At 40.3% G+C, this 26,207-nt stretch overlaps 2 protein-coding genes across 3 annotated transcripts in view; both read right to left on the bottom strand.

Moving 5' to 3' along the window:
• Positions 1-7,669, bottom strand: part of LOC137871062 (serine palmitoyltransferase 2-like) — a 19,362-nt gene extending 11,693 nt beyond the window's left edge. Inside the window, exons 1-6 of the mRNA XM_068708633.1 lie at positions 7,418-7,669; positions 4,375-4,569; positions 3,773-3,927; positions 2,910-3,058; positions 2,152-2,276; positions 544-637 (exon numbers count right to left, since the gene is read on the bottom strand). Coding sequence (XP_068564734.1) covers positions 544-637; positions 2,152-2,276; positions 2,910-3,058; positions 3,773-3,927; positions 4,375-4,569; positions 7,418-7,588 — 889 coding nt within the window. The 5' untranslated portion in view covers positions 7,589-7,669. The remainder of the gene's footprint in view (positions 1-543; positions 638-2,151; positions 2,277-2,909; positions 3,059-3,772; positions 3,928-4,374; positions 4,570-7,417) is intronic.
• A 7,333-nt stretch (positions 7,670-15,002) lies between these two features.
• Positions 15,003-24,823, bottom strand: snw1 (SNW domain containing 1). 2 transcript variants are annotated; one of them, XM_068708635.1, is made up of 14 exons: positions 24,773-24,823; positions 24,129-24,282; positions 23,787-23,948; positions 22,606-22,701; positions 22,172-22,278; positions 21,037-21,141; positions 19,851-19,920; positions 19,682-19,747; positions 19,327-19,443; positions 19,069-19,213; positions 18,296-18,398; positions 17,647-17,764; positions 17,083-17,246; positions 15,003-15,739 (listed from the first exon to the last, which is right to left on the bottom strand). In XM_068708635.1, the coding sequence occupies exons 1-14, from the start codon at positions 24,784-24,786 to the stop codon at positions 15,547-15,549; spliced, it is 1,614 nt and encodes a 537-aa protein (XP_068564736.1). In that variant the 5' UTR covers positions 24,787-24,823; the 3' UTR covers positions 15,003-15,546. The 2 variants fall into 2 exon arrangements, with proteins under 2 accessions (XP_068564736.1, XP_068564735.1); XM_068708634.1 differs by having other exon boundaries at positions 18,296-18,401.
• Positions 24,824-26,207: the final 1,384 nt, after the last annotated feature.

Consider the following 26,207-nt stretch of genomic DNA (forward strand, 5'->3'; position numbering starts at 1 on the left):
TAATGATGTATTTTATTCCCCTAAAGTAATATGACAGCTTGTTTTAATTAATGGATGAGTGTCAATACTTTATGACAGCAGCCCGTCGAAGCATTGAGAGCGTTTGCTTAGCAGTCAACCCGTTTCCTGTTGTTGAGTGTGAGCTTGGATAAAGTCAGGATCTCTGGTGACTGTGTGTATCCGTCCTGACACCCCCACCGCAAAAACATTTAAATACATTTTAAATCACACCGTACCTACCAATGTGCAATTCAATATAGTACATCACAGCACAAAGTGGTAGTTAAGTTAATGTCGAACTGTAGGAATAAAGGAAGAGAACAGGAGTGAAGTAACTTGCTAGAACTCACACCCATGTTAAATGTATTTGCTCTCCTGTTCGGTAAAGCAGATTATAGCTAAATCCTGTCTCATAGTGTTGAAAGAGCCACTGTTGCCACTTTAATCCCGTGCTCTGTGTTACTGCAGGCATTGGGTGTACTCTAATTCACCATTCTATCTAACTGTTCTTGAGTAATGTGCTCATTATTAAAGGTTACCCACTGTTGTGTTTGAAGACCCGAATTGTGGAGCCAGACAAGCGGGCACCCAGCACCAGAGAGGCGTGATTCAGCTCGTCACTCAGAATAAGACAACCCTGAGAACAAGAAGAAAACACACTCTTTTTAAACTACTTCTGATTTTCTTAGCTGATGATCACAGTTCATACCAAATGACAGCAGAAAAGTCAAACATTATTGAGTGAGAAATATTCAAGTTCAACCGTCTTTTAAGCTTTGCTTGCATAATTGTAGTACCCCAGGGTTTCACATGAGAGGGTTTAGTGTTGAGACATCTCTTTCTAGTCCAGACTCTTTGAGGAATACTGACCTGAGGTCTGTGGAATATAGCTGCAGTGTGACCAATGATCTGAGCTTGTTGGGGCCACACTGTTCACATTAACCTTTATGACTCTGTGATGAAGTATACCTGTTGCCATGAATAGATGCACTAACATAATAGTGTCCATATATGGTTTCTGCCCTCAGAGAAGTAGAAAAAGGTCATATGCATTTGGCAAATATTACTTATTACCTAATCATTCTTTTTTTCATCATTCTAAATGATGATCCCATTTCAAACTAAAATGGACCAGGACATAAGGATGTGAGATACAGTGAGTGAGTTAAGTATTCATGAATCCTGGTGACATGTGCTGTAAAAGCCGGTATGAAACGGCGCTAATCTATTAAAGACCGGAGTATTGATAAGCTCCAATGTTGTTGGTTATCGATCACTTTAAATGTTTTCTTTGAGCTTATTTTCACGCTGCAGCATCTCCTCTGCGTCTCGGAGCTGAGCAGGGGACAGTATGAGACTGACGTCTGTCTTCTTCATTCACACATTTTACATTTGTTTCAAGGAATAAACTTTATAGTGACCAGTCTTGCTGCTCGCACAACATTTTGTTTAAATTCTGATCCTTTTCTTTATGTATTCTTTTATCATTAAAAAGCAATTATCTAGTTATAAGAAATAACTTAAAAGAGCATCAATAAAGAACCAAACCTATAAGGAGTATCAATAAGAGTAGCAGTATGGATAATATCCTAACAATAACCATCCCTAGCAGTGACTCAGATACTTACTGTCTTACTGTAAACTTCTCTCATTGTTTGTTATTACGCATGTGGTTGTCAGGAAATGTGTCCTTTGACGTCGCGAGGTACGTCTGTCAGATATCTACTTTCTGTTGAAGCGAAATTGACTAGGGAAGAAGAAGGCAAGTAAGGACTTAAGTAAAGACTGGCATGTGTGATTTGTTGGAGTGAAAACAATAGGGCTGGGAAGTGTCCATTGCCAATCTCCAACCCCTACACTCAAGATGTTATGAAAGCTTTGGCCGGACGCTGGTGTGTTGTGGAACAGTCTGAACTCTTTAACTTGGCCGTACACCTGGAAATGTAGCTTGTTTTCACATTACACAGGAAACAGTGTTTTTCCATAACACTAAAACTGTTAAAGGCACTTGCATACAATTACAGTATGGATACAGGGCACAATGTAACTAAACAGACACAGAAAACTAAATTAAAAAGTAATCAACTCAAGAGGAACAGGATGTTCTGGGGACATAAAAAAAAATCAAATGAAGTGAATGAAATTCCATACCTTCCCGGTGAGAGCAGGAATGTTCATGGAGTTGGTTGCAAAGCCCATTCCAAAAGACAGGGATGACTCAACACCCAGGAACCTGGCAACCAAGTGCTCCAGCTCCTCGTGGATGTCCAGATTCCCTAGAAACGACATCATCTCAGTTCAACTACAACTTCCCATCAGTGAACTGTGACTTGCAGAGTTGCCTTCAGGGACAAATGATAAGTGGCACTTGTTTTCTTATACCTTAAACAAACAGTGAGGTCAGTCCACTTTTTTTTCCTCTAGTAGCGGCGCTGTTTTTCTACGAGTTGGTTCCTGCTTTGTTTATCTCGTGCACAAGGACACGCATGCATTGCAATACACAGTCCTACGTGTGGTGCAATGTACCAGTTAAAGTAAGGCAAGAAATACTGCAAGCTAGGATGTAAACAAAGCTGAATACACCACAGAACTTTGTCTTTTGCTTAAGACAACAACATTTATCATATGTGACTCGTACTCAGTAGCTGCCAACGTCAAAAGAAGGCAGCAAACTATGTGCTGAACTGAACTTTCACAGTGCTTCACTATATTTCAAACTCAACCTTTCCTTCAAAACCATTTAAGCTTGCTGCCTCTGTTATATGCCGAAAGAGCAACGGACAAAAGAGGGAACAGCTGTTCACCATCTGAGGTCCATTTGATCTTGAATTTACTCAATTTTATGACAAAAGCACTCTTCGAAGGTGATAAATCATGAAAGCCTCTAAAAAACAGATTTTTATCCTCACCCATCTCACAGCGAGAGCTTGCCACTCCAACGCCATACTTTTCTGTGGCCTCAATTGCAGCATCGGCACAAGCCCCGGTATTCTCAGCAAAGCCCAGGTAGTTGTATGAGCCCATGTTGATGACGTCCTTCACCACTCTGCCCGTGTGCCTGAGAGGGACACAGATATGGTACCAGACTAGCTAAATACAAAGAGCTATCTTCAACATGTGTGCCTGCCTGCCTGCCTGCCCTGGTTGCCTGGCAACCATTTCCTGATCAATACTATCCTTTATTATCACAGTGCATGATAACTGGCATTTACAATAGTTTATTGTTTCAAGGGTATTCAGCTAGCATAGTTCCTATTATTCTGTACATACCAATGAGAGAAAAAGGAAAATAGGACACATTCTTCGCTGTTATCAAGGCAGTTTGCGTGTATTACTATATTTTTTCTAACATCACATAACTGAAGCAGTTCTTGTAAAACAGTGACTTAAGACGTAACAACAGGAAATAAAATGTGAGTAAGAAACAAAATGAAATCAATTATACGCCCCATATTTCCATTTTGTGCTGCATTGACACTGGAATGTATCATGTCTGTCATTTGTAGAGGACTGTGTGTTTAGGGCTTCAGTTCACTGTCATGTGACAGATACTAGAGCTTTAAATCTGTCTATCTGAAGTATAGTTTACGACACGTTTATTATCAGAAGTAAGAGGTCAGTGACTTTAAGTACAAATCAGTGAACTTCCTGTTGAGCAAAGGATCAGCGGCACAGAAACAGACCTCAATGACCGTCACGGAAACGCCTTGATTGTAAATCAACAGACACAGAACAACGAATACTCATAACCAACCACAATGCAGCAACTTACTCAAAGGTCCAATTGTAGTCGTGAGACACTCTCTCCACCAGGTCCATCTTAGCACCAGGGACACTACAGATGGGTCTGTTCCAGTTGTCTCGAATTCTCATATACAAGTTCCTTGTGTAAAAGTTCTCAAAGTCCTGATAGAGGGGGACGAAATCCTGCATGGGGACATGGGAAAGGGTGGGGAATTTTTTAATAGCATGTCTCTGCAGTTCTTTGTATTCCAAAGGAGATATGTTTGTTCTGGAGCAGCCAAGGGCAACAGTCAATGATTAATGTTGAACCAGATATAATGGGTGTGACAGAGAGTGAAAGACTTGCAACACTGACAGCTGATGTAGCGGGAGGTGACTTGTACCACAGTTCTTTTCTAGGGTTAAATATCTGAAAACTATACAGCATATGAAACCTTTAACGCAGTGCTATAATGAAAGCAAAGCTCTATATGGGAACACGTGCTTCCAAAACAAAACAGGAGAAGCCTGGAATGGTTAGTCTCACTAAGGTGATTCTGTTACTGAATTAACCTTGAATGGCTTCACATTCAGTTTACTTTTTAATCAGCCTTTGCATTCAGAAGGGTCTTAATGTAAAAACTACTTTACCTTCTGTTCCTCTTTCTCCCGAGCCACGTGGCACTTCTCGATACTCCAGTGGCGAAGGAAGTCTCGGAGGTAGCCGAAGATGGTGAGGATGCCATAGCCCATGTAGGTGAGCACGGCCACCAGTAGAGGAGTCTCCTCAAATGACTCCGCAAAGGGCTTCCTGTACAGGCTGGAGTTGTGTGTGACATTTTGGTTCTGGGGGACAAAAAGGAAAAATTATTTGTAATAACAAGTCTCTAAAAGTTAGTTATAAAAAATAAATTTAAAAAAGTAGTTAAACCAAACACCTTTTTTCACAAACAAATCTAAGACCAAGGCACAGATTTAGGAGTAACAATGTTAACAAACTCATACCACTTTATGTTGGGGGGAAAAAACATTCCAGCCAGTGGTTTCTCCTTCAAAAAGGTAATGATTGATCCACGCTTTAAGTCTGGTTACACATTAAATCTGCCCCAGGAGGCAGCCCAGTAGATTGTGATAGGAAGCAGAGTGCTCCAGAAGAAGCCGGGCACACACTAGACAGCAGGGCTGATTTGTTCAAATTTGTTTTTTCTTGGAAATAGTTTGAAACCTAATAAAGGCTACAATAAGCGCATTAATTCATGGAGACCTCATGCCCAGGTCTCCATGAACCAGTGAGCAGTGACATGGCCATCAACCATGGGTTCTAATTCACTGAGCTTTATGAATAGCAATATTGATCTAGGATTATGGGACCATATAAAATGTGGCCACACACTGGAGGAGCTCCACAAAAACTTTTAAAAATACTAGCATCATTTGGAGCTGGACTGTGGACTGGCAGTCTACAAAACCAACGTTAAACAAAAGAGGGCGGTCACTCATTACAGGCTCTAACCCGCAGCTTAGCAACCATACCTCATGTGACCAGTTATGCTTCTCCAAGAAATACCTCAGAGCCAGGGAACAGGAGAGCACTGCACTGTGTGTGTGTTTGTTTATAGCCAGTCAAACAGGTCCCTTTCTCTAGAGTAAAAAAAAAAGCCCTTGAAAGAGCAGCACCCTAGAAGCCATGGCTTGTGAACACAGAAACACATTCACATCTAGGTACATCGTTTAAAGAGGCTGTTGCATACTGATGCAAATCACAGCAGCTCAATACAGTTTGATTGACGTCATATTTGCTTCATCTTTTATACCTGTGGACAAACAGTGACTGAGAAGAGGTAGACCTGTGCCGTTTGTTTAAAGCTGGACAGCAACTGTCTCTAGGAAGAGCGTCAATTCAAGAGATGGTGATCTGATCGCATTGCAGACAATAGATAATAGATGGTGTCTATTTTTATTCAAATAAGGGAGTAAGTGACTCAATTAACAATTGAAAAGGCAATTGCTTTTTTACTGAGCGATAATTGATACTACCATCGCAACTGAAAGCTGGTGAGATCATTTATCCCTACCTCATAAAAATCCTGCTCCTAACCACTTTCCAATTTTGTCAATATGGGGATTATGGCTAGCTCGATTAAGAGAGATCCATTTTCTAGCAACGGCCTAAGACCCAGGAGGACATTTATTACCGGTCTGTGACTGAGACTCAGACAAACTGTGAAATGGTCTCAACACTATACTTGTTAAAATGAGCAAACAGACAGAGAGCAGTCACTTTGATCAGCTGACACAAGAGACACACCCTGGTTCCTCCTGTAAACATAGGTCTATGTGCCTCTAACTCCAATTTCAGTTGAACCAGCAGAGCTCATGTCACAGCAGGATGTTGTGATGTCACTTTGTGTTGATCGCAATCCTAAGCATTACTAACCTTCAAGTGCTTAAATAAAATAAGGAGCATACTGGCCTAGTTCATGTGAGAGGTATAGAAATCATCCATGGTAAAATCGTCAATGTGTTAGCCTCCTTGCTCCAAATACGTAATTTAAGTAAGTTCAGCACTTTCTTGTTTCACTTGGGAATCCCACAAATATCTGATAGCATTATCAGTAGTGATATGACCTGCAGCTCTGGATTAACTTTTGGCAAGATGATTTATTGTATGCATAAGGATGTAATTGGTTTGACAGTCAAAGCATCTGGACCTAATAGTGTAAATCCACTTTATGCTGACATAAACAGCCTTGTCTGGAATTTGATGTTCCCTCATGAGAGAGATGCATGTCTTGCACAGTAAGGGTGCTTTTTAGATTTCTCTTCTGTGTTGAACCTAAACAACTGAAAAAACAAATGTGTGCCATGTGTGTGGGTACCCCACCTCCACAGACAAACACACACACACACACACACACACACACACACACACACACACACACACACACACACACACACACACACACACACAGTGTTTTCATTCCGGGGCCACACCCATCATAGCCTGGAGACATTCCTCTACCGCTCAAGTCATGTGGAAGCAGGCCTGCTCTGACGAGACAGACAGCTCTCTGGTAATACCTGGTCGTATTCACACGGTGTGAACCAGTGTAAACAGAGACCGGGCTACACAACAGAGTGTACGGTTACAAAAGAGTCCCACTACAGTCCTCCTGATCAGGTGGCGTGGAACAAGAAGTTTGAAACGCTTTCATTACACATACTACTGGTTAAAAGCTCAATTTCTAACCAAAAATACCCCAGAATGTTAACAACATTAAGTTTTTAGATATTTTTACAAAAATAAGAGAAATGTTACAAAATTCCCTGGGGCAATTGGTAACAACTAACTTAGCTTGAAATATGTCGCATTGGGAGACACTGCTAGGCTAGGACATAATGCTGGACTAGGCCGTTATATAAACTAAATAAGCTAGACTGATTAGCTAGCTACATTAGTTCATTTTACAGTTTACTTGTGAGGCTGCCGTCATGTTGCTGCTCACACTGTCCGTATGCTGCAAACACAACTTACTTCAAAACAAGTATATAAAGCCGCTATATACGGAGAAAACAACCAACAACAGATGAGTTAAAGTTATTTTCTTAATTAATTTCAATACAACACAGTACCGAACACAACAACGCTTGTTTGTGGTCCTCCCCGGTATAACAGTTGGCGGTTTGGCCTTACCGTCTCCCTGGGCCGATGATACTTCTGTGGCTGTTCAGACAGGCAGTGGTTCTTCACGAAGCCATTTTTGCTCGATTTTTTACCGTTTGAGGTCCGGTGACAGACATCTCCGTTTAGTAGCTTGTTCGCAGAGCTTTCGGTCATCTTTATCGGCCGTCTGCAACTGAACATGTCTAGATATGAAGTTTCCCAACTTGTGTAACGTTAATCGTGAAGTCATGTATGAGCTCGAGAAGAAGACAGCTTGAACGCCCACTATGCACTGTGACCGCACGAGCCCGCCGGAAATCCACGCCCACGTGTAGTTTCATTGGCCGATGCTGTTTCTCCAGTACAAAGATCGTCTATATTAAAAAAGGATACATAACGCTAACCAAGGCCGTAGATAACATTGAGGACAATACGATCATGTCCTTTGTATTTAAGCTCTAATGGGGAATTCGAGGGCTTTTCTCAATTAGAGGAGGTTTACATTCAACAAGTTTACATGTTATAAACGCTGTACAGTATTTCTAAAACTCAATATGTATATTTGACTACCTTTATGCCAATTAACAAGTTCACAAATTCCCCATCAGTTTTTGATGGCAATTGTGGATCATTTAGGGAATTAAGGGAATTTTTGTAGACTCTGTGTAAAAATAATCTAACAATTAACTGAATAATTAGATATCATCAATCTTAATAATCAATAATAATAATAAAAAATCAGAGGTCTTTTTGGTGAGAGGCCAACATTTTTTGTAATTGAGTGATCATGTTTGTGGCATGTTAATGTTAAACAGTGTGAGAGCTCCTTTTCTACCTCTCACTCTTTGCTAGGCGTCACCTCTCTTCAGCGTGGGACGTCCGTACGCCTGAAGCTGTTAAAGCCCCGCCCATGGAAATAACCCATAATAACCTTTGCTTAGGAGTCAGCCCAGGACCCTTTTCCAGTGACGCTATTTCTCACCTGGGCTGGGAAGATGCAAAATAAGGGTCAAGGCTGTCTCCAAGGTGATTCCCACAGGAACAAAAAAGGAGTGGAAGAACGACAAAGCCACACTGGCCAGTTTTCACCCATATCTGGTGGTTAAAAGTCTACTTTGCAGTAAAGGAAAATCTAACCTCTTTCTAAAAATCTTTTGTGTTTGGCTATGAAATAATTGAGTGGATTATTTGACTGTTTTAGCTGTACATTAACATGCAACAAACATAGCATGGGACTGATGAGCCTATGGGCCTGGTGATAAAGTGTAACGTGTATCTGAAGCCCGTCAGGCGACGTAAACAACACAAACCTCCATCTCACAGCTCATTAAAAGGTCTTAATCCTCTTTTAAATCCACTCAAGAATTCATTACATACATATAGTGAACTGATTGCATTATGATCTGTGCTCTTTTTACTTCATGGTGTACTACGACGCAAAGGGCTGCCAGTATAGATATATCAGGTTCAGGGGGCGGGGGAGAACACCTCTGGTGAGAGAGAGCAGCAATGGGAGTTTCCTGGAGTCATGGCCAGGGTTTTGTGGTGGACGGACATTTTGTACATCCTGCTCTTTCCCTGTTTGGTGAATATGGTCTGGTGAAACGTGTCTGTCACCACGGCCCCTGCTATGTTTGCATGTGTTTCAGATAAGGTGAGATTGTTTGTATACTCCACATGTAAGGCAGCATTACAGTGCCCTTTCCTTCCCCCACTATTTACATACATTTGTGTGTTGGGTTATTTAAGGATCCCCATTGTGCCTCTAGTGCACTTTTAAAAAGTAACATCATCTCTACAGGTCCATCCTCCTACTTTCAGCCTCCTAGATGGCACTGTTGGGCCACACAAAGATGGAGCCCAGACAGGCCTATCAGGGGTTATGCTAGTGCCAGGGGTTGTAGTTCAGTTTTAAGTGGCGTTGGTGTGCATGTTAGTGTTTCATAGGGTGTGACATCCATGATTAAGGCATTGATGATAGCATCTGATGATTTGATTCTCGAATCAATTGTCAAGCCTTTCCCCTTTGTTTCCTCTCAAGGTTGTAACCTTGAATGTGGCATACTGAAACATTAGTCCATCCAGCTTTTGCCAATGTGCACAAAGGCAGTTAAGGTGCAATCCATTCCAAACGTGATAAAGGTGATAAGGATCCAGCTTTAATAGGATCAGAGACAGGGTTAAAAGCAAAGAGGTGATACAGACACTGCAAGGAGATTGAAAAATGATTGGAATTCACTGTGTTAAAATTAAGAAGTGTATATGTTTGATGTGACCACTAAAACCTCCTGGTAATTATTGTGTTTTGGTTCTCAACTGAGCCACGTAGCATGTAAGAAACAAGAGCAGTCTAAAGACATTTCACCATTAATCCTACAGGCTTTGTGAGCTCTGATGCAGTGACGAGGAATTGATGTAATCTCTCAGATCATCTTGATAACATAATTACCCTTGTTTTACAACTGCTACATCACATGACCAAGGCTGGATTAACAACTGGGCAAAGAGGCCACTGTCCCAAACACCCAACTCAAGTTAGTTTGATAAGGAAATTGATTTGGAAGAAGCACAATTTAGGCACAACATAAATTGCATCATTTCTGGGGGTCCTTGAGCCAATGTCTGATCTAACAGTGGAAGTGAAATTAAAATTGATTTTTGCTAAGAAATCAGTATATCCTTGGTGTATTTGCCCTGTGTATGCATTTGGTCAAAAGTGTACTGCCCATTACAAGCATCTGCTTAACTCCCACTTTCCGAGTAAAGAAACGTATTAACACTGCATAACGTTGGTAACAGAGTTAGCAACAATTGCATACATGAAGCAGACACAAAACAACATCAGTATTCATTTAGATTCAATATTTTTTAGCCCGAGGAAGCGCAGTAGTTCGAGGCCTGAACACTGTTTCCACAAATATGTCAACAAACTTTTATCCTCTGAACAAATTAAAAATGGTTTACAATAGCTGAATTATAGTTAATAATTCCTGACACAAAAATCTCAGGTCCACTTTAATGTTCATTTGTCCAGGCTTTATAGTGAATATTTTCCCAGGGGCCTCCTTGCATCTTAATCCACACATGACCTAGATGACTGAAGGCTTGCATTTACACTGATACTGTGACTGCAACTATTCACATATACATTACCTCAATAGGTCTGAAGATCTGTAATGAAGTGTTTTCCTGCCGGAATATTAGCAACCTATGAATGTAGCTATCTAGCCGAATGTGAAGCACTAACATAACATCCCTATTGAGAAAAACATTGTAATTACTGTGTCTCCACTGACAAGGTTACATGTCACTACTGATGTTCTTACAGTATCATTCAAATGACAGATGATTTGCTATTCACTGAAGATGTATTTCTGCTCTCTGTTGCAATTTCCCTGCTTTTATGTCATCTAATGAAATCATCAGGAAGATCAATCTCTCCTCCTTTTCCCCAGCAGCCTATTAAGACCTAACACTGCCAGAGAGGAAGTCTAAATGTGGTAGATAACAAATGGTGAAATCACAATAGTACAAAAGTAACTAAATAAAGGACTATAAATGAGCCGACTTATTGCTAGGAATTATACTCATGCACAAACAGAGTGAGTGCAAGTCACATCCCAATCAATGAGCCATTCTAGTGCTGGCTGATATTTCCTGCAATCAACGTTTCTAACAACCAAAGACTAAGTGTCAATCAGAGCACTGCTTTTGACATTGCAAATGGCAACTTTATAAATGGGGGGATAATGGCAACTCGTGCAGTGTGGAGAAAGACTAGATGCTACTTTCTTGCATCATCAACATATGAGCAACATATACAAGTCTACCACCAGGGTTCCACTCCAACCACAGTCCGTCCAGCCCAGCTCTTTCTTCAGATGAAGACATTGGCAGAGGTGTCAATCAATTCCTGTCATAGCAAATCCCAGAGTGCTTCAAGTGCACTCTTGGGCTGCAGGGCCCTCCCACCATGGTTGGGAGGGCCTTGCAGCAAGTATGCAGCAGGTAGGCTGCTTTCTGACTGACACGACCATTAGAGATGGTTACGCCTGTCGAAATCTCTCCAATATAATAAATTATCCACAGAGGGAGCCTCTGACGAGAGGACAGAATCTGCTCTCCAGGAATCACGTAAGGCAGACAGGACGGACAGTGACAGGCAGACCATTTTCCAGTGAGCAGTAGACTCTGTCCCACTCTAGACAGCAGCTATAATGATGAGTGAATTCAGACCTAAATATGTGCAGAAGAGGAACTAATGATAAGAAAGTGAGTGAGTGACAGAGGAGAGACAGGTTGCTCAGGTGTGTTCTGCTAATGGTGAATGTCAGTTTGACAGATTCCATTTACAGACTCAGTGGCTTTGTACACTGTATTCACACTATACATTCACAATATGAATTAGAGTGACGGTGGTCATATAATAACTGCATAGTTAAGCCGAGGCCTGAAGGGAATCTGCAGATTGTAATATGCAAGAATTGTTTTCAGTAGGATCCTACGCAGCTGTCAGAAATGTTCATATACATATGCATTTACATATACATCATTCTAGACCACATGCATGTTTTATATAATGCAGCATTCATTCTCTATTAAGGACAATAAACCAAGCTAAACACAACACTGACATATTATCACCTTATAGAGTTACATGTCAGCAAACAGCTGCCTGTATCTAGATGACATGGAGCAACATCAGCATTTATTTATTGCCATTTCTTGTCTCCTGAAGAATGTCGATATTCACTCTCCTTTAAGCTCGGCTATTGTCACTATCTGACTCTTAAGCGGCCATATTCTCCTACATGTTTACCAGCAAGTTATTAGATAGATATAATGGGTGAGACTGAAATGCTCCGTAGAGCTAAGGGAAGCTGCACAGTGGGGGCTCATTCCCTGTGGGTTCGTCACCAAGAGTGAACCCTTCCACACTACCTGTAGTCATTTGATCCTTTCTCACTACAACACATTTGATTAGTGCAGCTTTAAGTCAAGCTTACACTACTTTTATAAGGAAAAAGGCCACACCCCAGTTAGTGATGTCATAACAGAAGCTTTGCCTCTGACAGCTTAAGGAACACACCTGCTGTGACATCACTATTTGGGGTGGGGTTAGTTGTGCCTAAATGTTTCAGCATATGGAGTACAGCTTACCCTTTTGATTCAGTCTTTTTAGTCCTAAAATGACTCATCTGGCCATGTGGATGAAGAATAGAGTCATTGGCAGAGAGGAGAACCATTGTTTTCCATGGATGTGCTTCTTCAACAAAACACAAATGCAGCCTCTAGTTCAGCAGCAGCCTTTGATACTGGAACAAAAGAGCGAGATCAGATTTCTCTCTGGCTCCTGCCTTCGACAGGTCAACTGTCAACTGCAGCAGTGGGGACATTTATCACCAAACTTATTGCTTTGCTGCCACTGAAGGGAGGAAGGAGGCCAAAATATCACAAATGGCATCACAAAACAAACCAAGCTATACTCGTCAAGTCAGCAACAACTCAATATTGTTTATTATTTCTGGGTTTGTTACCTTGTGGAGCAAAGATAAGAAGCTATCCATCATGGCCTCTGTCTGCGACCTGAGGATTCTATTGTAGCCCAACACAATATGCTCACCGTTTACATCCACCAGCACAGAGGAACCAATTTCCTCTTACCTTCACGAATAAGAATCTCATTCATCTCCCTCTGTGCACATTCATAACGGCAGACAAGAGCTGAGAGGAGACCCATTATGAAGCTCCCCTCAGCACTAGAGGCTGAGGGGAGCACATCTCTTCTGTTGTGTTGAGATAGGAACCGAGCTGGATTTAAACAATTGAATTCATAGTTTACTTTTGTATTTTATTAATTTTGTCTATTACAAGGACTTTATCCATGTGCCTGCCAAACCACATACAACAGTCATTTTATTGCCCTCATGAGTCAATTATGCTAAGCTTTCACATGTCAGATGCATTTCTTCATGCTGACACTCAGGCCCTCACAATAAAACCCTGCTGTCCTTAAAGCACATCCCACTGGTGGCAACTTTCCATCAGTCCACACACGTGTTCGTGCACAGGGGTAGGACATACACGCTGGATCACGTTCCCCTTTCACATCGTTACAAAGCAGAAAACATTATAGCAAGCATTTAAATGTAAATTATGAAAGTCAGGACTCTACAGATAATAGATGAATGCTTAAAAAAAAAGGTATGTCCAAGCAGAATCAGAGGACCTCTGGGTAGGTATGAAAAATAGATTAGCTAGTCGACATGATGAAGGACATCAGAGCCCCTCTCCTACACGGAGTCATGCTTCAGTGTTCAGACGGTTTCCTCAGGTGTAGAGGGGAGACAGGGACAAACCACTGCTGGTACTGAATTGAAGGACTTTTGAGCGCGGCAGCTCCTCTCCACATGAGCATAGGTCAAATTAGTAGTCATCTATTAGTTCTTCCCACAATGGATTTGAATGGTGTTCAAATGGCGATTGAGGCCATTTTAAGGAGGAAACATTGGTTTAAACATAGTACAAGATTGTTTGACTTCTGCTGACAGTGAGTTTCGATAGAAATACTCTTTCAAATTAAAGGACTTGTACTATTAAGACTCTGTGGTTAACCACCAGTAACCACTGGTGTGGTCAAATCAACAAGAACTGAAATTTAGATTATTTTAGCTTTAAAATTAAGCAAAAGATGAGACAGCAATTTTCACAAACTGTTGAAAGAAAAAAGAATCAAATTCATCATTTCATGGCCTCTACTCCGAAAAAAATGTTTAGCAGGATAGAAATGTAGTTGATTGCCACTAAACTCTTCATTGAAATCCCATTAGGATTCTTCAAACATAATGGCTTTAAGTTTGAGAACTGTAATTAACATAACCAACTTCAGTACATCCGAAACATTTTACGAGTGTTTTCTTTGGATATCCATAGAATTTTATTTCATTTGGCTTGGATTCTTTCTGGTCATTAGTATTTTTTATTTCTCAGTTCTAAGGCTATAACTTGTGATGCTGGAACAAGACCAGCAATAAAAAATAACATGCAAGTCCAGAACACCGCAATAATGGAAGCCATAACACTGCCTATTGAAGAAAACATAAATCATGTGCATATAACAACTGTCTGAGCCCTATTCAGGAATGAGTGAAAGTTGGCACTATGCAAAGATTCGGGAGTCTGCTGAGCTGTGTAATGCCCCGTTGATTATTTTCCGGAGCCCGAGAAAATAAAACTGTCAGACTGCATGAATCATAATTAATTGTAATTAATGGAACCAGTTTTGTTCTAATCATTGCATAAATCGCAGAGCCGTTTCTGGTAAAAATGTCACAACTCACACTTTGTAATAGATGGCTTCTCTAAATACATTTTAGGCATTTAATCATCTATGTAAATGGAATGCATTACTCAGGAAGTGATTAAAATAAGGAAAATCTACTACGAGAAAACTATAATAATAACACAACTAATAGACAACCAACTCCCACTATGCTGTGAAAGTTAGATTAAGCAGCTCTGAACTGGACTGAAAAAAATGACAAGGAGAAAACATCAAGTGTCATTTCCAAATTTGTAAATACCATACAAAATTGTTTACTCAATAATAAACACATAGATGTATGAAATTTATTCCATTGGTAGTAATGTACAAGAATCATTAAGCCGGTTTGTTTCAGATCTTACAGATGGGTTTATACTGCTGTACATATCTACCCTCCAATAGAAGCTTTAACTGGGCTCACCGGAGGTTTAAATAAAACAGTAGACAAAAACTCAAAAGGGGGGGGAATGTGGGGGATAAATGAATTTTAAAAAAACGTGGATATGAACAGGTACTATTGAGTTTCTGTTGGGCTTACTCTGTATTATTGTTTAAAAAAAAAAATTGTTTTAACAAATCTACACATTTCCAGAGCACATCTGAAATGACTTTGCTGGACAGAGACGTTTTCAAAAGCAGAGGCTGATCTTACACACAACAGCTAACACTTTAGCTCCACTTGTGCTATATGTAATGCATTTAATCAGGTCATATTAAGCATACATCTTTTCCTTCTCACACACTGAAATCATTCCTGATAGAGATATTAAAACACCTCTCAGCCTTTGAGAGGGAGCAGACCTCCAACATGCTAGCAGCTGCCATCCATGGACTCTCACTCCTTCCTGCGTTTCTTGTCGTGGTAGTCGTCCTTTGAACGGCTGCTGGTGGACGGTCTCTTGGAGCCGCCGTGCTGCTTGGCTTCCTCCAAGAACTTGTCCAGACCGAAGGGATCCTCCTCAAACTGGACTGGCCCATCCCGCCTCTGCCCGTGGTCGGCACCTGAGAACTCTTTGTCTGGAACAAACCTGACCGTAAAAAGGAAAAGATTACTACAGTGTGCAACAAATTCAGAGGTTCTCTCCCAGAGTTGCCATTACACTGTGCTCACTGACAATCTTATTGGTTGCTGTTGCTTGTTTTTGGTCCTTTAGTTGTCCTCAAAGCAGGAAAGAGGGCACTGTTTTGAAACTACAAGCTAATTGCTAGCAAGTTGCTTCCTGTTCAATCAAATTGTCTGCGAGAAGAAATAAAGATAAAAAGGATAAAGAAAAATCTGACTTCTCCATGGAACACATGTTTCAGGGAATTTGCTTAAGTCAAAGATGTTCCATGATTTGCAGCCAGCCAAACATTCCTAGAGGATACCGACAAGCTGTGGACAAAACATACGGGCTCGGCTAAGCTCAGCTAGTAGAGTGTGGCACTAATGCCCTAAGGACCAGGGCTCCTGCTGGGACGTCATGCGTCTGCTCGCCTCGTGCTTCAAAAGGAAGCCAGAATGACCTTAAATTGATTCAGGCTATTATTGTTATTTAGTGCAATTATACTTGAGACGGTTCAAATTTCAGCGGTTTTGTTCATAGCCTGATAAGTATAACTGTCCTAGTCTAAGAAAAACATTTTCCTTACTGCATGCATCATGGTACTCTAAACTATTCAGATTATCCATTATGTGTTACAGGAACTTAATTTTAAACTGCTGTTAAGTTATTAACCTTTGGATGTGCTTAAATACACGTTACCCTTATTAACACTATATCTGAAAGTATAGTTTGAAAGAGGTTCACATCACATTTACTCCATTAATATGCAAGAATGCACAAGGTTTCTAAAAATGAAATACAATACGAGCACAAACTTATTGCATATTCCTGGATGAACCTATTATACTCTATTGCTTATTCATACACCAGTGAGTCACATAAGTAGTCTCTCTGATCAGTAGTGGTAGATTTGTTTTCTCATGGCTGACTGAAAAACAGAAACTATGTAATCTAAAGAACCAACTAATCAGGAGTTACTATTGTTTTATACTGTACCAATACTCATATTCATACTATTCCTGCATTTTAAAACACGTAATCATAGATCCTGTTTTTCAGCATTAATCATTTACACTATTGTTAAACATGTTTTTTTTCATATTTCTATCTTTCCATATTTATTTTATTGTTGTTATGTATTGTATGTCAATAAATAGTTAAATTTCTCTTATAATTATTCTAAAATTGAACGACAGTAAAGGAACCAATTTTCCCCTCAAGATCAATGAAGTATCTTTGATTGTGATTCTAATGTAAATATTTAAAAAGCTAAATCAGTTAAATAAATGTATAATATGTGATTGAAGATTAAATGATGCAAGTACCTGTTGTTGTGCATGAGTGTGTCAAAGTCATCTGTGTAGGCGTCCTTGTCTATATTCTTGCTGGGCCGGTAGATGTTTGAGGCCATGTCTCTGCTGCCGCGGAACGGCTGGTCGTACACGTTGTAGGTCTCATCCTCACCACCGGCAAAACCACTATCCATTCCCTGGGAGAGAGCAAGAGATGCAAGTGCACAACAAGGTATGAGTTAAACCTATTGAGGAGAGTCGTTTCACCTTTTGAACCCAAGAACATTATGATGCCTGTCTTCCTTGTACTTGGTTATCAAATTGCTCACTTAAATATTGTGAAAACACAGTCTATCAAGTTTGTCCTGCGACTGAGGATATCAATCCCTATCCAGCAAAACAAACTACTGCCACTTCAGGCCAATGCTGGAGGTGAAACCCTTTTTGTTAGACTGGAACAGACAAAGCCATAACTCTCTATTCAGGTAATGCTTCTTTGTGTTGCAGAGCTTGGTATTCACTCTTGTACATGTTAACATTTTTGTCCAGTGAACACAAATCATTCAAGTCTATAGTGATGGATGTTGCATTTCTAACCTTGCTCTGATTGAAGAGCCGCTGGTCGTACTGAGCCTCACTGGCAGAACGCGGGTTGGGAACGCCCAGAGCGATGAGCTCGCTAATGTCCCTGTCCTGGTCCCTCTGCAGCTTCGACCTGGGACAGAGAACAAGAATGACATAAAAACACAGGAAAGTAATAGAAACCTAGAATGTAGTTCTGTTAATAATATTACTTTTCTACAGCAAATACCATGTAGTACAATATATAATAAGATATTTAGAAATGTATCTGTATGCTCTTGGCGACTAACATCTCGACTGTCCTTCAGCAAAAGACATCTCAAAGTTAATTTTGAAATTACAAGGTTTCTGCTTTCTGACAGCTGGAATTGTGATTGTAATGAGCTCTCCTCTGAATTTCACTTCCTCCACTCCAGAAACACACAATTCCATCAATTGGCAACCTCACAGTGTCTCTCACACACAGTCTGCAGATCACTGCAGACAGGGACTACTGCCTCTGTTGGATCCTGCTGCGTCTGTTCAGCATTACTGCTGGCCCCATGAATGATTCAGCAGTGGATCTGTGTAGCCGTGTGTGTGTGTGTGTGTATGTGTGTGTATGTGTGTGTGTGCGGAGAGGCGCGAGTTCCCATGCGGTGTGTTTAAAGTGCGTGTCCAGCACCTCTTATCAGGAGCAGCCCTGGAAATGTTCCTGTCGTGCTGTCTCTCTTTCCTTCTGTCATGGCGGATCTCGTCACGCTCCCTGACCTCGCTGTCCTCACCACCTGCTATGTGAGATGGATGGATGGAAAGAGGGAGAAGGGGGTGCAAAGAAACAATAAGGATTTTTTATTTATTTATTTTTTTAACGAAATTAAACCACATGAGGAGAGGATTGGGAAACAGATGGTGTGAAATGGTACATAGTAAAGCAGAGGTGAAAAGAAAGAGAAATGAGACAAGTTGGAGGGGATGTTGGAAGAAAATAGATGGTTAGGAATGGAAGGAATGCGAGGCAGGGGGCAGGAGAGGGAGCATGAGGTGAAGACAAACTTGTCAGTGGTCAGTTAAGTAAACACAGCTGACAGAGATTGGAATTCATAACAAAATTGTACACAGACTTTGCATTCTGATTCAATGGGATAAGATTTATCCACATGGTCATTCAAAAAGCATGCGCTAAAACAGGACATGCAACACTGATTTCTCTTCTCAAAATCCATGTGAATTATCAGCAGGGAAGCAGAAACATTTCACAGCTTACTGGTCCCATCAACACTGTCGGGGTGAAAGATGTCATCACTTACGACACTCGTGTTACAGATTTGGAACTTGGAAACGGCACCGACAACAGAGTCTGCTCCACTCGCTCAGAAAACCACACACAGGCGAGTCACACAGTCTTCAAAAGCAAGAAAGAGACAAAAGGACTTTTTGTTCATCATCTTGACTCACCACCTTTGTCCCCATGACTTTTGATCCCCGCCCTGCGATCTCTGGCCATTTGGGCCAGTTCCCTCAGTTTCTCCTCCTTCTTTTCCTTCTCCTTCTGAGCCATCTTCTTCTCTACCTGGGCTCTCATCTCCACTGCCTCTCTGGCCTATGGAAACAATCAGCATTTTAATATGCAATTGCAACATGGGTAAAAAAGGTAATACATTGCAGGCACTGCAACAATTCTGAAGCATATTAATCAGGAACAATGGCGAGTACCTTTCTGTCAGCGATGTAGAGCGCCTCGGCCAGCTTGGCAAAGTTTTCATTGATGTGGACGGTTTGCAGCCCCCTACCATCAGCAGCCAGACGTTTGTCGAGAGGAATGGTGTAGCCCTGAAAGATAGAGCACACAAGGAGAAAGAAATCAGCAGAGAGGAAAAAAAAAAAGGTAGCAGGGCAATGAAAGCATGTCAAGCTCACAAGCCCTAAAAGCAGTTATGCAATGTAACAAACATTAAACAAACAATAAGCCTAGATAACAAATTGCATGCCTTCATTGACCTACTCACAATGTGTTTGACATTTAGAGATACTAAAAATGAAGTCCAAACTGATTCTAGTGTCACATTACCTTGGCGTTTTTCCAGTTGGAGATGCATGGAGGAATCTTCCACTCCTGCTGCTCCTTGACGGTCATCTACAACAAAGGGAGAGGAGCCGTCAAACAAAACAGCTTTAGGACAATTCAAGCAAATTCATTTAGATTTTTCTGAAAAACACAATGATTCATCCAACTGTACCTTTCTGCTTGGGGAATGCATGACAGGGGCGGGGGGAGAAGGGGGTCCTCGAGGAATCTTCTTGTTGATCCTGAAACATACAATTATCATATTTCTTCAGCATTTTTGTGAGACTTGACAGTCAAAAGGATTGTTACAACAAATGATATGTTGTCAAGTTTCATTTGACATTTTTGTTAAAAATATATCTCAATATATCTTTTGAACCCAATCAGACTTGTTAGTACTTAATTCTCACTTAGATTTCCTTGGCTATTAATAAATGCTAAATGCTACCAATGGATAAATTAACAACATTAAAAACTTCCAATGGCCACTCCTCACAAAAAACATCAACACATAAAGAAAAGTAATATTGACATTATAAATTAAAATGGCTGATAAGTGTGTATTTGAATAATTCTACCAATTCCATGAAATACTGCGATTGTAACGGCACACAGAAGTCAGTTTGGTTTAGGAAGAAGAGTTCGGTGCAGGTTCTGTACAGCGGGAAAAAACTAAACAAAGATACATTTCCTTTCATTTATTTTTAAGTGTCAAAGACAAAATCCTCTAGCTGGGGACTGAGGTAGCATTTTGCCCATGGGCAACTTTGGTAAACTATTTTCAATAAGGACGATTTAAACACTGAAAAAACACTTTCCCAACAGGTCAACATAAACTATAAAAGGGAATGGATCTCTTATGCTATGAAATTGAAAATACCAAAACCCAAAGCAGAAAAAACAATTACACTTACATACAATTTACATTAGGAGTGTTTAATTAGTTCAGGCGTGGCTTCATTGCAACATTTATCAGCCCGGTGATCAGCACATCTGGGTGATGTTGTTGAATGCGTGCATCGGGAACCCGCAGGTGGGTCTTCCTGCTCAGCCGTTTAATTTGTGCTCACCATAGCGAGACTGACTCGCACGCCAATCAACCTTTTGTGCTAACCTCAGCATATGTTGCTAATGGCGTACAGCTAAAAGTTTCCAGACGGAACTCAAGCTTGTGAACTTTGGTTCCACATTACATGCACCAGTCTACATAACTGTGTATTCTGCTTGCACCGTAACATGACTGTTTGGTGCAAAAACAAACCGTTACAGCCCTATCAACTACCCTTTATAATGAAAATCTATCAAAGCAGTCTTTGTATATGGTTTCAAGTTACTGTGTTGGACACATGTTTACTCACTTGAAACGTGGAGGTTCCATCGGATCTTTCTGCATTTCCACCATGCGGATCACCCTCTGTTTGGCCCCAGAGTTAAAAGCCACTCCCTGCTGGGACGGGGTGTATCTTGGGGAGAGAAAAAGAGGAAGAAATGTGTCACAATACAACTTTTACCTTCACTCACTCACACAAACAAATACAGGAGACGCATTTCATAGCATTGAGTGTCATAACTGGGAGCCTGCCTCATTACTACCTTCATTTCCCACATGATGTCAATGTAGCAATAAAAGAAAGCACAATTCTACTCTCGCTATCAACTTTCTGTGTTCTAAAAATGTTGTTCAGCTGGCTGGTTAGCAGCACAGACCCGTTTGGCTAAATAACAGAGCTAACAGCATAGCAACATTTGGAACTAACTAACTTAATCAGACATGTAGTCTGTTATACTGTAATTCATTCCATCGTGCTGCTCAGAGTAACCAGTGACCGGCTCTTCTGCAGACAGCATAGAGACTCTCTCTAGCACAGTCCTGCTCATAAAAGGAGCTAACGGCTAATGTCAACGGAGGTTACATTGATGTAATTATGGTGCGTTCCGGCTCCATAACAGTAAAAATCAGTCTTGGGCAAAGGTAAATTACTATGTTATCATGATGTCATCAAATGAAATCCTGTAAAATAGTTTTTGGTGAGAAAGTTGAATAAATACAGTTGTTTGAAGGAGATGTTTTACAGCAATATAAAATAGATAGAAAGTTAAACAAGTCATGTTTCTAACATTAGCTGAGCAGCACAAACATGATTCAAACTATTAATGCCCCCCAAAATGTTTAATCAAAGCAATTATTTAAATGAAAATACAATCTTTAATATCCTTATAATTAGAATTGTGTGTTTCTATGCAATTTAGCACTACATATACACACACACACACACACACACACACACACACACACACACACACACACACACACTAACAAAGTAAAAGGATAAAATTCATAATTGTTGCCTTGTTTTGTTTAATTGTCAAACTCCCTGTTAATTTGATCCATTTTCAATAGGACTACATTTTAAATATCGGTCAAGTACGTTTGGCTACCTGGCAAGTAAAAGATTTAAGCTACTTGATCTCCAGCCCTGATTCAATACATACCTGATGTACTGGGCAGGAGCTTGTTTGTCTGCAGCTCTTACAGGCATGGCAGCAGCAATCTTTTGAGACACCTGTTTGTCCAGGGCACTGCGGGTCTTCTCAGTCAGCTACAAATAACACACAATGACGACCACATTTAGGTGTAGACCGATTATCAGATTTACCTCATTTTAACTAGAGTAAAGTAACTGAATCAGAAAGTTGTCAAAATCTGTCCATTTCTGATTAAATGTTACTATTTTTAAAATCACACGACAACATCAGCTTCATCTTTGCAGTGACCAATGGACAAAATGAATACCGACTGCTCTCCCTGGGTAAATAATGTAAAGAAAATTACATGATCTTTGAGTAGTCAAATATATAGTTCCATGAAGAACTTTATCTGATGGCAACCTGCTTGTAACATAAATACACATTGCAGCATGGCTTACCTCTTTTATAGCCTCCTCATCAGGCTTCTGTAGTTCTGGGGTGTCATCGTTAAGAACTTCCTTTGGTAGAAGGTCAGTGTACTTACTGAAGATCACCTGCAATAATGAAAGATAAGAAATGACTAGGAGTAACTAACTCATGAAGTAAACTAACTCACATCTGAAAGTGACATGCACCATGGCAATTGTTTTAACAATGGGCATCATGATACAGAGTGTTTATTCTGTGAATGACATAAAAAAAAAAATCTATATTAAGCTAGTGTCAGCGTAGGTGATTAACAACAATATGAATGCAACTCTGGCATTGAGCGCTGCAGGATCGAGTCTGCATTTTTGCACTTCTGGTTCGCTTGCATAGTCGATGTTTTTTGGATGGGATTTTGGTTAAATGCCTGAAAAATAAGGTCTGTGGTTAAAACAAGCTTAAGAGATTTTAACGTTTTTATATTTTAAGTGGCTAAATGAGACTACAAAACGTCCTCACACCCACATGTCTGCCTTTATAGCCTCGTTGTGTATACTCACGCTAAAGCGACCGTGGTGTAGTTCATATATAGCCTAAAGTAGCTTTTTCCAATTGCATTTACACTTCCAAAATCCTAAAAGGTTTTTTAAAATTAGTGAAGATTATCCTGCTGAACAAAACATGCAAGTATCATAACCTTGTGTTTGCCACAGAGCTTATTTTCCACAATAATCCTAAATCCAATAGAAAGATCCCATTGGCTTTTTGTCGAGAGAACCAGTGCGATGCTGACCTCTGTAGTTAGCTTACAAAAATACAGCATCCTGCTCATGTATATGCTGCAGCTGGAAGCTCCCATCAATCTTCGTCTTTTATCTTTGTTGTTATTACTGGACCACTAATAGCATATGACAGAAAGCATTCATCAACCTCAGAAAAGGATGTGTGGGGATTGGAATAAGTGCAGCAGACTTTAAGACGATCACCGCCCACAGCCAACCAACCGGCCGGACGAAACGCCACCAAATGTCCCCAGGGGAGAGAGGGAGGAGAGCCGAGATGGAAGCTAAGCTAACCCGGCTGGGACCTAGGCTACTACATTACCCAGCTTACTCCAGCCCGTCTGATGTTAGTTCACATGAAAATAAGATGGATGAAATAAGACAATAAATTATCCTTGAATCCGTAATACATTTTTCATTTGCCTGTATACCTTATCCTTGCCCTGTCCTTGTCTGGCGATGGCATCATATTTGATCTTTCCTTCTGCATCCACCTGTACAGCCAGGGCATTGGATGTCTTCTTCTTCCTACCCATCTCCAGAGGAAACTGGGCAACATGGATCTCTGGGAAAGCTCCTCCATCTCCAAAGTCCTACAGAAACAAAACATTTACAGCAGAACTTAGTTTTGATAGGTCTTGCATAGCTCTATAGCAGATGATCCTCACATTAAATTTGCTATCCAGATGTGGGCCCCCCACACAATAACCCCAACCACCACCAAACAAACCAAAAATCGAAAACATTTGAGTAAATACTGAAAACTGCTTTACATCAAGTGAGCGAGGCACCCAGCCTTTTCTGTGTTCATATGGAGCGGGCTCCCTGCGGGACGACACCAGGGCGGTGGAGTAGGACTTCTGGGCCCGGAGCTTCTCTTCTGCCTCCAGCTGGTCCTGAGACAGCTGGGTGGGCGCCGGTAAAAAGCTGAACACACAATAAGAAATGTTTGTTTGATCATTTGTACAGTAACGTTAGCTAAGCTGTTGTGTTAAACTCCAGCTTGTGTTAGCCAACAGTGGCACCGAGTAACGTTACAGTTCTTACTTTAGCGGTTAAAACGGAAATTCAGCTAGCTAAAAGTCAGGAAACACATAGTTACAATGTCTATGAACCACACTGAAGCATATAGCTAGCATATCACTAGTAAACAGTTGATAATACCGTGTTGTTGATCATGACTGCGTGCTGTTAAGCTAGCTAGTTAGCGAATGCTAGCTTACGACATACAATTTTAGCTAGCTAGCATTAGCTGAATCCATTAGCTTCAATAAAGACAAGGATACGATAGCGGGCAGACCAAAAACATCAATGTAAAATATGTATGGCAACCTAAACATCGCACAGAGTTAAGTGGAAACGACGTCTGATGCAATTTATGAAATAAAAACACTGAAGGCCTGGTCGCGGTACTCACGTCGTCAGAGACATTTCCCCCTTTCTTCCTTAGCAATGAGCTGGGCATGCGCGGTAGCATAGATGCTCATGTCTATGGTTGATTATGTAGACCAGGAGTGAAACAGGGACTGTTATAGAGGGCCAGACCAATAGACTTAACTCAATCCTGCTCAATATTATTCCATCTCATTATAAAAAGCAGTGAATTGTATGGTTGTGAGTGGTAAGAGTAAATTATATGATCAGTGGTGGAATGTAACTAAGTATATTTGTTTAAGTATTGTACTTAAGTACAAACTCAAGATACTTTACTTGAGTGTTTCCATTTTATTCAACTTTGTACTTCCACTCCACTACATCTCAGAGGAAAATATTGTACTTTTTACTCCACTACATTTGTCTGGCAGCTTTAGTTACTAGTTACTTTGCACATTATACTTTTTTAAACCGTTCCTAGCTACCCAAACTGAACAACAGTGTATAGAGAAGTTAAAATGAGCTCCACCTGAAACATCTGCAGCAGGAATAGAATCCAGACAAATATACCTTTTTAATATTCATATATGGGGCATTCTACCGAATTCGTTCAAAGTGTGGTCCCCCAACAAGAAAAACTATTTAAAAAAACAATTAAGTATTCAGACATAGATATTTAGTAAGAATATGTTATGGTCTATTTAACCCCAAGGCATTCAATTAGATAGTGATAAGCTAAATATATACAAAATCATCATTTATAGGGTACTTTCTATTGGGAAGTAGCTGTCCCTAACCGTGACATCTAAATTTCAATTTCTGTAAATAACACTTAAAACATGTTTTAGATTTTGTTCAATGGTGTAATTTCAAAGATCTTTATGATTAAGTTTAAACAGAAGTTGTAAAATTTAGATTTATTGTGGGTTTAATTTTAAAATTAAAAAACTATACCCAAAAAATCATGTCCCCAGTTTTCATGTCACTACCGAAACACAAGAGTTTTAGTCCATTGGCTGAGCCTGGCTTTTAGCCACACCCCTGCATTTTTTACCAAGCAGTGACACTGCATCCCTGGTTCCTCATGGCTGAATGGTAAGTAGCTAAATCCCATATTTTTGATATAAATGTGTTCCAAAGTCTGAAAATCGGCGTGTAACCTTTAGAATTGTCACTACCGAACACATATTCTCTTCAATTAAGTAAACTTTTTGGGGTTTTATGCAAAGTATTATGTTTTTATGTGTGTACACCTCTTCAAAGATGTGTATGCTAGCCATCCACTTGCTAGCATTCTTTAGTTATGCTCAAAAATAGCTAGAATTGTCACTACTGAAACAGTCACTACCGAAACATATGGTAAAGTTTCGGTTGTGACAAAATGGAATGGTGAGTAGTTCAATCCCATCATTTTGAAATAAATGTGTTGTGTGGACTAAATGGTAAACATGTAGATAATGCTGATTTCTATCTGAAAT

This window comes from Cebidichthys violaceus, unplaced genomic scaffold, assembly GCF_023349555.1.
Source record: "Cebidichthys violaceus isolate CVI_PGR_0920_01 unplaced genomic scaffold, fCebVio1.0.p SCAF_14, whole genome shotgun sequence".
NCBI classification, from domain to species: Eukaryota; Metazoa; Chordata; class Actinopteri; order Perciformes; family Stichaeidae; genus Cebidichthys; species Cebidichthys violaceus.